This window comes from Neodiprion fabricii, chromosome 5 (genome assembly GCF_021155785.1).
Source record: "Neodiprion fabricii isolate iyNeoFabr1 chromosome 5, iyNeoFabr1.1, whole genome shotgun sequence".
In the NCBI taxonomy this organism is placed as follows: domain Eukaryota; kingdom Metazoa; phylum Arthropoda; class Insecta; order Hymenoptera; family Diprionidae; genus Neodiprion; species Neodiprion fabricii.
The window spans coordinates 27,654,064-27,666,275 of NC_060243.1; the positions used below are offsets into that span (position 1 = coordinate 27,654,064).

Below are 12,212 nucleotides of genomic sequence, written 5' to 3' on the forward strand. Positions count from 1 at the left end.
AGTTTGAAATCGCAAACTACAATTAAAGAATTTCGCTAGGAGTTGGTATTTCACGATTAAATAAAACCTCTTCCGACCAATAACCGCTCGCGTAGGGGATCTATAATAGGGGAACAATAATTGTCACCATTTTATTAAAAATCTTTATCAGCTACATTTTGCTAGATACCGATCACCAGAAAACACTTAGCAAAGCTGTATGTGTATGACGAATTATGTACCTATCTACAGGTTTGAATCTGGATGTATATTTACATATACATAGGTATGTATACTCCACATACTCACACACGTATATACATATATTCATAATATATATGTATCTATGTATGTATGTTTGTGATTTTGTTCAGTTTTTCTTTTCTTCTTTCGTTAAATTACAACAGGTTGACAGAGTTATGCGCGCGGTAGAGATATATTAATGGGTTGGTTGCGCGGACACCGATGTCCTGGGGTTATTCATGGTATACAACACAGCAAAGTCATTTTCTACTTTTTCTTTCATTTTCATTTAAATTTCAAGTTAAACGTCGACTGGATTTATATCATTATCATACAGATTGCAATATTAAGTGGCATTTTACGTACACGTTTTTTTTTCCTTTTATTAACTTACTACTTTCACTCGTCTTTAAGATTTTTTGTTTGTTTGTTGTGTTATTTTTTTTTCTCTCTCTGCTATTTTCTAATCGTTTTTCTCAAGTTACTAATCACATAATAATTCAGGTAGCTCAAAGTTGTCCGCTCAGCCATACATCGTATATAATAATAATAATTATTATTATTAATTTTATCCTTCATAATATTCATATTAAAATTAATGAGTGTGTGTGTATGTATGTATGGGTGTATTTTTCCTTAACTTGTATATAATAGTTTTTGCTTGCCTCTTGTTTCTTCCGCCTTTTTTCCTCCGTTGTCACTCAAGTATTAATTATTAATTTATACATTTACAATTTTTATATATATATTTTTTTTGTTTGTTTTCAAGCATGCGAGCAGAGGATTTTTGTATGTTGATTACACTTATATTATATACCATAATTAATTAATTACCTACATGTGTATCATGGGTTTACTATCAACACTACAAGGATCCTTATCTTATAACAGTGATAATAATAATGATGATAATAATGGCAATAATAACGAAAATCATAATGATAATTATTATTAAATGTATGTAGTATGCGTGTATGTATGAATGTACGTATAATTGCAACGTATCACTTTATAATAACTGTGGCAAAGATTGTGAAGTAAGTTATTAATACAGTCGCGATAATGGTTGAATATTTTACTCGATGTAACTGGGTATTTAGTAACTATCAGTAGAATATGAATAATGCAATTCGAAACAATTATGATGCACATTTTTAAGTAAGACAAAGTTAACAAGAAAAGAAATTGAAATAAATAATTTCGAAAGAAGAATGAAACAAAATGAAGCGTTATAAAACGGACGAAAAATTTTCTTCCAAGAAATAAATTTCTATGCAGCAATGCACTTTAGTGAGGATCGCTGAGTCGAATATTCCAACGGATACGTGAAACAGTAAATGTAACTTAATCGGTAATGTGGATAAAATCAAAGTTCCGTTATTCACTTCAGGTGTGTTAAAATCTAATATTCATTTATCCACCTCTCGATTTTTCCGATCAATGATTAATTATACATTGCATGGGATGTTGTTCAGTTATTCTAAGGCTCCTTTGTTTTTACGTGAAATTTTTTTTTTGACTACATAAATACGAATTTTTCTATTTATATTTGATAATAAAATAAGTCGCGATGCCTGCCTATGTTTTACATCTTCTGTCGTCGTAGGTATTTATGCATTCAGAGTGTTTCAAATATTTCACATATAAACGGAATAATTAATCAATAATAAGACAAATTCAATAATTATTAATCTTGTTTATTACTGATATTAAATATATGTACCTATATGGATATTTATCTTTTATATGTGCACTGTGTATGTATGTATGCATGTATGTACGTATGTATGTATGTATATGTATATATGAATGCGAAAAACGTTGAACAACAATGGTAGTGTGTACATGCTTGTTCATATGTTCATAACACTGCATTCAGGTGAATTGAAATTCAAAATTGAAATTATTCGTCTTCTTCTATAAATCACGTTCACTGAATGATACTTATACATATTTATTTACTACGAGGAGAAATAAATCCGAAATATGAATTAACATTAAATAATAATAATAAAACTAAAAAAATACGATGCTATTTCTTTCTTTCATTAATTTTTTGTAATTTCTTTTCACTTTGCTGTTAAATAAATTATTTATCTATACTGGTAGTAAAGTAAAATGTACTGATATAGGTATACTAATTATACGATATTCAAAAGCAGATATAAAACATTCGTAATGTTCTAATACATGTATTCCTGTTTGTTTTCACCATCTTTAAGAGGAATACCAATTTCGTATTTATTTTTTATGCGATTGTTTACTCTCTCTCCCCTCACCATTCTCATTTTCACTTTGTTTTTACTGTTGCATATAGAGGAAACCATATTCCGGTTATATTTATATTCTATATTATATACATCGTGGCCCTTGCATCTACTACATATATATGTATATGTATGTATAGGTTCTACTGTTGAAGAAATCACAAGTGTGACCCCTCGTTCCTCATTGAGATATGATAAAAGAAATTGAGTGAAACGTAAGACAATGAAGGAGGAGAAATGAAATTGAAAATAAAAACAAAAATAAATGTAAAAGTTAGTGAATAACGGCGTGATGATACAGCCTGCGTTTATAATACCTATATTTCTATTATCATCATTATATCCTTGGTAAAAATAGCAGATCTTGTTAGTATAACAATGCGGTTTTTTAATATTTATTAATTCATTTATTTATTCACTTATCCACTTGTTTTTGTTAATTTTTTGATGGTTACCTTTGTTTGTTTGTTTGTTTTTTTTTTTTGTTTGCGTTTTACGTTCTTGTTCTTCCTTTGAAAGTACGCTAAACTCAATTCGCTCAGTTTACTAATTGTACAAAGTAAATCATTGTTGGATACTTCACATTCTCCAAGTTCTTCGTTTTAATCATATCTTTTATTTTCCTATTTAATTATACTTAATTCAACGATAATGACGATGATCATAATGAGAATGATGATAATATTGATAATTATGACGATGATAATTATAATAATTAATTCATTATTGAATTAGTAATTAATTGTCTAGTGTCTATAATGCTGTGTTTCTGTATGCATGTATTGTATGTATGTTTGTTAAACGCGACGAACTGATGAACTTGATATTAAATGACCGAAAATTTGCACAGAAAAATAAGTAAACAACGTGTGAAATCAGAAAAGTAAAAAGCACGGGTCGTGGTATAATTGTAAAACAAACAATTTCTTCTTCTTCCGACGACGATGATGACGATGATAATTATTATTATGACAATGACGACTACAATGTGGATATGACGATTGCAACGATGTGATTTGGGCACTCGAATTCCCCGACCACCAGTAACCGATAATATCGTGAAAAAATTTCAAGTGCCGAAACGAAAAAAAAAAAATTGCAACGTGAAATATAAGGGAAAAAAATTTAAAAACAAAAGAAAATTGGAAAAAATACCGCGCAATATCAGTAAGTACCCTAGTTTATGTATGTATTGTAATATGTACTATCATAGTTATATTATGTAAATTTTAGAATAACGTTCAGCGTAATCGAGTCCGATAATCAAGGGGGGCGGGGGTGGTGGTGGTGGTGGTGATGACGTCTTGTTCAGCGCCGAAAATTTCACCTTCGGCGCTCAATTGCGATCCTTATTACAGTTTTGGGGTCGATCAGTCGTTTACAATTATTCGTTTACAGCGGCTACCAGACTGGACTTATATTCTTCCATTTTGGCACTCAGAGTATTAGGATACATACGTATTAGCCAGTAGTAGCGGTGTAGTAGTACTAGATATTAGTTACACGTATTTATATACATATATATATATAAATATATGTATAAATGATATATATGTAGAGATAAATCACAGGGCTTAATTTTTAAATTAAAACCGCTCGAGGGTTTAGTGAGGACCTGCAAGTACCAATTTCAGATCACTATATACATAACGACACACTGTTATAAGTAATATGCATTCGTGTGTTTATACACACGATTATACATATATGTATAATAATAATACGTATCTACCGAAGGGAATTTCATGTTTTCTTTCTCACAAATTGCGGTATATCATCGTCGTCTTATCGTATTCGCCGTACTCGGGGTGGGTCTGTCCTTAGAGAGAAAACGAAAGACGAATATCAAAAATGTTGAAGGAAAATTGAAAAAAAAAAAAATAAAATAACAACCAATATGGAATAGTTATTGATTTATAAATTGCGTTATTATCAATAATAGACGTGTGAAAATCCTTGTTTTTGTGTTTTCTTTTTCTTTGTGTTTTTCTTTTCTTTTTTGATTTTTTATTTTTTTTTTTTTTGTTAAAATGATGGAGAAAAAGAAAAGAAAAAAAACACCAACAACCACCAAAAACAATCTCGAACGTGTTACAAACGCTTGTAACCGACTCCGAACCCACCCACCCACTTACTCACTCACACTCACACTCACACTCGCAATTACACTAACACTCACACTCGCTCGCTCCCTCCCGCCCTCCCTCATCTTCTTCTCCCATGCAGAAACAGGCGTGTGATAACCGAGATGTTATGAAATACTGGGATCTGGTTACGCGAAAGGCTAGACGAATATCTCTTGCTGATCGTCAGAGCCCGAAGCCGAGTCCCAGAAGAAGTAAGAGTAATAGTCGTCGGAAGTGGCTGCTACTTGCTGGCGTGGATCATCACGAGGGGGTTATGGGTTGGCACCAGCCTCCGTGGCGCCTGCAGCCGGCAGTCACAGTTTGAGCTCGTTCGCTATCTTGCTGGCGATGTTTTTGAAGCCGATCGATGTTCCTGAGATCCGCTTGAACCTCACACCGTTCAGTGACAGCCTCGGCAGCTTGCAGACCTCGATCTCCCACTGTACCTGGCTATCCGTTGCTGCGTCTCCGTGCGCACAGAGCAGCAAAAATCTCTCGCGCTGCTCGTACTGGCACTTATTGGCATCCAGCACCTATATTACCACCTTATTAAGCGGTGCACCAAAAACCAATGCCAAGAATTTCTAACTGTTCGCGATTTTTTCTCTTTCATTTTGTTTTTAAAAAACGTCATTTGCTTTTAAATTACTGAGACAATAATCGTGCACAGTGTTGCACTGTTACACGACTGTATAGACTATTTTAACATCATTAGCAAGCAGTTTACAAGTGTTGGAAAAACTATTTCCACAGATTTTTCGTACGCACAAGACGATTGGAATAAGTTCACTCAACATCTACTACAAGTACCAGACTTATGTGCAGATATTTTACAACAAGATGCTGGATTAATTTGGCTTTCGTACACGTGATATTGGAAATTTATTTTCTTTTCTAATTATTATCCGAATGATAATAGATCGATGCATTATATGTGGTACACAATGCCATACCTTGCGTATTTCCGACATGATTTCATTTGGATCCCGACTGCTGGTCGTTCTCATGCTCCAAGTGAAACGAAGACTGCGTGGTTTTACCTGCTCGTCATTAGTGGTTGCACCACTGCAATAAACAAACCACCTATAAGCGATCCTTGTCCACATTTATTAGCGCAATAAAAATATATTTATATCTATTATCTCATTACAATATATCCGGATGGATGTAGTATGTAGACATCTGCACAACGGAAAAAAGTGGTTCATTCGTCGTGGAATTGAAAATTGACAGTTGAGACACAAATAAATTTGTTCGACAATTACAAAGCGTGCAGGAAATGCATACCAATCGATCGACCAGGACTCCGAACCCATTCAAAATGCTATATATTCAAAGCGTATGCATTGATTTGTGGTGAAGATAGAAAAGATATAAGGAGTACTGCGAAAATAGTAAATATTGCATGCACGTGTTCCTGATGAATAAAAACTGCAAAAATACATATATGTACAAAGAGGTTTTGAACAGAGAAATCCACAAAGTGATATTTTCTCAACGATAATCTTACTTTTCAAAATAGAAACGGTTTAGAATAGAAACAGTCGATTGTCGATAAATTTTCAGGTAACTCAGATCAGTATTTTCTCTGCTCTGACATTGTTTGGTAGGAATAAAAAGAATGAAAAAAGGAAAAGAAAAAAAAAAAAAAAACTGTACAGATAGAACTGAATGAACAGATGAAATATCGCAAACATACATGGATAAGCGCAGGAAAATGGAAGAGTAAACGAATGATTTACAGTTCGTGGCAACGTACCTCACTACAGCGTGCTTGGGAGGTACGGATGGGTCCATGGGGCTGAAATAACAAAACAGACATTGCTAACGAAGTGTTCTGGAATATGATTAAGATAAAAACGATGAGAATGCAGTTGAATTTGTAACTACAAGCCCTCCCACCCTTCCCCGATATAACAATAACTGTGAATAAACATAAACAAAAAGGACAAGGGTTAGAAAAAAAACAAAGAAAAAAACAGGCAATGTCAATGAAAACCATGAAAAGACAATGCCGATAGACATAACAATGACGAAATCATTTGCCTATATTGACAGCTAAATTGATCGTTCATTTACAAATCGATTTCCGTAAACATACACATAACTCTAAGACATTCAGCAGACGAAAGATAAATTTTATATTACACAATAAATGCATCGTAGTAATAACTTATACTGTTTGTCCTGCGCATTGTTATGAATGTAAATTGTAAAACGGTATGGTACGCATCCATCAGGCATGTCAACGTCAAACAAAAAAAAAAAAAAAAAGAAAAGATTATCGATTTCACAGGTGTCGAGTGGTACTGCGGCTAATTGAATAGACACGATAAATGAATTGGTACACAATTTAGTAGACAATTTTTAAATATTTATTATATGTGTGTATATATATGTATATATATATATATATATATGTACACATATATGTATGAAACTGTTGAATGTTTTTACCACTAGTTAAATTCATTATATAATAACCGTGCTTAGGACCAGATTAAAGACAACAAGTCGTGTATATACAATTTTCCTAACACAAACCTGAGTGCAATTCAAGTTTTCTTCTTTAAATATAAGCAAGGAAGAAGAATTAAGATTTGACCAATTGAACGTTCTATAAAATTTTCGCTTAGAGTCAAATGAGGGGGTTGGGGGGTCATGAACCTTTGAGAACGAAAGGAGAGAGCGTAAGAAAAACGATGACAACCATCCCAAACTTGTCATCTTCATCTGTCTGTTGTACAATCCTACAACCCTCCCTCCGTTTCATCATACTTTGCGCGTTATTTAGTGCACTTCAATTATACATATCAATTATTTATTCATTTATTCTATTTTATTCAAAATGCCAACTACCTAAATAATAATAATAATAATTTGTTTAAACAATAGTAATAATAACAACATTAATAATGATAAGAATAGTTGAACTAACTGTAGCATTAGTAGTCGTAATAGTAGTAGTAGTAGTAGTGGTAGTAGTAGTGGTAGTAGTAGTAGTAGTAATAATAATAATAATAATAATAATAATAGTAATTGACTAAAGCATCTCAAGATGACAGAAAATCGCTCTTTTAGTGCTTGTAGGACGGGAATACACAGTTGATCGAAGTGCATTGAGTAACGCACATTGTGTGACCCAGGAGGGTATACTTTTACAAATAATATAAAATATTCAGACGCACGCACACACGCACGCATTTCCACGCGTGAACATGTTTTTATGGATAGATGTTGTATGATTTGAAATTTATACATATATGTGTGTGTGTGTGTGTGTGTATATTTATTGCTAAAATATTACAAAACGTATTCATTTCATTATTTATCGAAAATATGTGTACATACATGCATGCGTGCGTGTGTGCGTGTGTAGATCACGTACCGATATAATTATTAAATCAACTTTTTTTTTTACCTCCTTGTCCCACTCTCTCGCACACACACGCACACTTATAAAATAAATGTAATATACTATAAATACCGAGAGCAGTGCTCAACCCAGTGTTAAAATATCAAATATCAATGGTCATCATTTCGTTACTTAGCGTTCAACAAAAACCAGGTTTTTCAACAGTCACATGCTCAAATTCGAAAGAAATGCAAATCAAAAACGAAGAAGAATAAAAGAGAAAGTGATCTGGACTTTTTTTTTTCTGTTTTGATCTTAATGATAATGACGATGATGATGGTGGTAATAACAATAATAATACTATTATAAATCAAAATAGAAGCAAGTCGCGTGAGAATAACATATCACTCTATATTTAATAAAATATTAGTCCGTTAAAAGTCTGGCGCAGGCATTTTAGATACAATTGGAATTGGGAAAAAAAAAAAAAAAAAAAACATAGATACAGGAGAATATTACAAAAAGGTTACAGAAGGAAAAAAACTAGTTGGAAAAGAAAAACAGAAAAATAAATAAAATGCTCAACGACACGTTATATTGATTTAAACGTGGAAGTTTCCCTCTAGTGGAGTGATTTCAAAAAAAAAACCCCAAAAAATGCGTCTAACGTTAAGTGGCACAAATCCTGATTTTATGTACAATAATGTAGGTTATATGAAATTTTAGTAGTAACAGTAAGATAAATACGACTACACAGGACTACGGAGGTCTGTTATGAATCAATATTTTTTTTTTTTTTTCATCGTTTTATCTATTTCATTTGATTGAGGATCAAACTCATTACTCTTCGATAGAATAAAAAAAATGAATGAGATTAACAAAAATAAAGCTCATAAAAAATACATAAATGCTTATATAATTTTGGCTATCGTTGTTTCTTTATAATAATGATAATGATCATGATCATGATGATGATGATGATAATAAAAATAATAATAATACAATACATACTTTCAAGCTGGAAAGGGTTCAGTTGATTGTTTTTTACAAGCTGTGCTTTTATGATGGATTGGTTTGTTTTGTTTTTTTTCTCCTTGGGCGAATAATTCCAATACTACTACTGATTATAACAATAATAGAAATAATAATAAATTCGAGTAGTTATTAGATGGTAGGTAGATAGTAATAATAATAATTGGGCTGATTATTATGATGGTAGAATAACTTAAATATTTAAAATTGAAAATTCTAAGTGCAATAAACTGTGCTGTGCTGTTCTGTAGACGGCTGCGTTTAATATAATTAATGATAGTAATAATGTTAATAATAGCGTGCTCAATAAAATAAAATAAATCAACCTAAGATCAATTCAAATAAAATATACTTCTTTTCAATATCTTTTTGTTAATAATATACATATATACATATCATATACGTATATGTGTGTGTATATATATGTATATAGATATATATGTATATTTATATACAGTATTTATTTTTCGATTATCAAATATATCATCGACTAACTACATTGCAGAAGGAGCTACATATGTGTGTGTGTGTATGTATATATATATGTAGTGTATTTTTTTCAACTAGCTGCAATATCGCGACCAGATATCAACGCCATCCTTACATTCTTACTTAGACATATAAACCTCGCGTTTTTTTCAAATTCTGCGACGAATTTGTAATGAAATATATGTCACGTAATTATTATTACAATAAAAGTAGAAAAAAAGTATGTTGTTAATAATATTTAATAATTGATCAATCACTCTGGATCAACTTCAAGTTGGCAATACTGTTTGGCTGTCATCTGGCCGCACCAACACTACCGATTTTCCTGCAACTTTTCTAATGCCGAATAAACGATTTCGTTTTTTCGTTGAAAATCTTAAATGTTAAATATTTAATATCTGACGAATCCGAGTTCATCAGGCAATCGTTAATTAATACATAATGTGTAATTCAATATTTTCATCTAGTATGCAGGTTTGCCAAGTTCCATATATCATAAAAAAAAAAAAAAAATTAACTATACATATTTTCACTTTCGTTACAAACAACGATTCGTTATTGCTAGGCTACTATATGTATAAGCGAATGAGTTTATATGTATTGTGTAGTTTGCGGATATTATACAGCTCAAATCCTTTCTCTTGTGACATCGAACAATCATTATTTACATGTAAAGAAAAATAAAATTTTACCATTTATTCATTTCGTAGTTGCTTGTTTTCTTTGAGTTTTTTTTTCTTTTCTCATATTGCATTTCCCTCACCAATGAAACATCATGCTTTCGACGAGTAATAAAAACTAAATATGCAATGAAGCGATTATAGCGACGTTAGGTAGATACCAATGTCATCTTCCTAGAACAATTGAAAATTACAAGGAAACACCAGTGTCCAAGGATTCAAATTTTCCAACTGATTTTGGAATTTTTGCAGAGAATTCAAAAGATAGCGTAAATTCATTCGAATAGATAGTTAACGCTGTTGAAAACTGGCCAGGCCACGGCGAGGCATGTAGAATGAAAAAAAAAAAAAAATTGAATAAAGAAATAAATAAAAGCCAATTATAATTTTCAGAATCAGAAACACGATACACTTGAAGAAAGAATCAAAATTTTCTCAACAAACGAATTAACATGAAAGTAAAATAATTTCCGACTTGTTGTTTTTCTATAGTCATTTCACTTACACCATTTTCAAATAGTTAAAACATTTGAAAACGCAATGATTAGATTATCTGTAAGAGTTGACATTTTTTTACAGGCAATTTTTAAATATCGTAAATAAGCACTGAACTTTTGACAGAACAGCATGAGGATGATTCGCTAGAGTATAAATTCTTGGTTCACAGATATTTCCCAGCAAATTTCAATTCCACAAAAGACGCTCACACTTTAACAATAAATAAATAAATAATTACCCTGCACATTAGCTCACATTAGGTTACTTTTTTTTTCTTCTTCAATGTCTTTATCAATTTCTTCATCTGTTTATAATTCGTTTCATTTTTATTTTCATTCTTTTGGAATAGCAACATCTATTGCACAATTTTTTCATAACTCATTGAATTCAGCTGTACAATAATAACGCACTTCGCAACGGCTAAATGCAGATCCACGTCTGCTAAAAATATTAATAATGATACGGACACGTCACATTGGGGGTCCAACTATAAAAAATTGCATTTTACAAATTTAATTCATCTAACTTTGTGGAAAAAAAGGTACTGTGCACATATAGCTTAATTGTAAATATATACATACATATATGTATACATATATATATGTATATATATATATATAGATGCGGATGCATTGTTGTAGTTGTGTCGTATCGTTCACTCAGCGTCGCAGTTCCTATCCCATACAAGTTATGTATGCACGAGTTGTGTCTGTGTGTGTGTGTGTATGTCTACATCTCGCTCTCATTTCAACTCGTGGGAAACAAGGCGAGAACCGCGACCATTGCAGAATCCATCGCATCATCTTTCTTCTGTCACTTGGAAAACCTGCCAATGCATGGATTTTACTCTCTTTTTCTATTCGTTTATCACTTTTTTGTCGTAATTTGTTTTTTTCCTTATTTTTCTTTTCAATTAGTTTTTATTGAATTATAATTTTACTTTAATTTCATTCGTCTAATATGAAGTTTGTTTGTTTTTTTTTTTTGTATTTTTTTTTTTTTCTTTTCTGAATCGTCGTCCCATTTGTACTAGCTTAAAAATTGCTTTATACAGGCGTGAAACGAATAGGCGCGATAGTTATGTAGGCCGTTATAAAATACAGATAAAATTGTTCACTGGCTTACTTATCGGCGCACGAGACGGATTAAGAATCTAATTGAAAGTTGCGGTACGTAAGGGAGATCCGCAGCTTGGTAGTTATTATTAGTTATTACAGCGTCCACTTTCAAAATTCATCGTAACAGTCCAAGAAGAAACAGATTAGATTATCATTTAAACTCACAGCCAGTCGAGAAAAACAACAAACTAATCTGTTCATAATCGTTTCACAGTTTGGATCACATACATAATGATTATACACTGCACAATTATTTGTTCTTGAACTGGAAATAAGTTTTAAACACCTAAATCGAGCTATAAAAATCTAACCAATTCGATAAAACCTTGCCAAACAGATGTCGTGTAGTGTGGTCAAAAGTGAGGTTAAATTTTATTTGGGTATAATCATGGTCACGTTACTCTTTTTAATATTAAAATATCGAC

At 31.8% G+C, this 12,212-nt stretch overlaps 1 protein-coding gene across 20 annotated transcripts in view; it reads right to left on the reverse strand.

The window, feature by feature from the left end:
• Nucleotides 1-601: 601 nt before the first annotated feature.
• Nucleotides 602-12,212, reverse strand: part of LOC124183683 (serine/threonine-protein kinase MARK2-like) — a 63,496-nt gene continuing 51,885 nt past the window's right edge. For 13 of the 20 annotated variants that reach the window (XM_046572482.1, XM_046572481.1, XM_046572483.1 and 10 more), the window contains 3 exons: nucleotides 6,375-6,416; nucleotides 5,569-5,680; nucleotides 602-5,148 (listed from right to left, as the gene is read on the reverse strand). In XM_046572482.1, the coding sequence (XP_046428438.1) occupies nucleotides 4,930-5,148; nucleotides 5,569-5,680; nucleotides 6,375-6,416 (373 nt within the window). In that variant the 3' untranslated portion in view covers nucleotides 602-4,929. Of the gene's footprint in view, nucleotides 5,161-5,568; nucleotides 5,681-6,374; nucleotides 6,417-7,978; nucleotides 11,496-12,212 lie in introns of those variants that run through there. The other 7 variants (XM_046572485.1, XM_046572484.1, XM_046572472.1 and 4 more) reach the window with 3 other exon arrangements.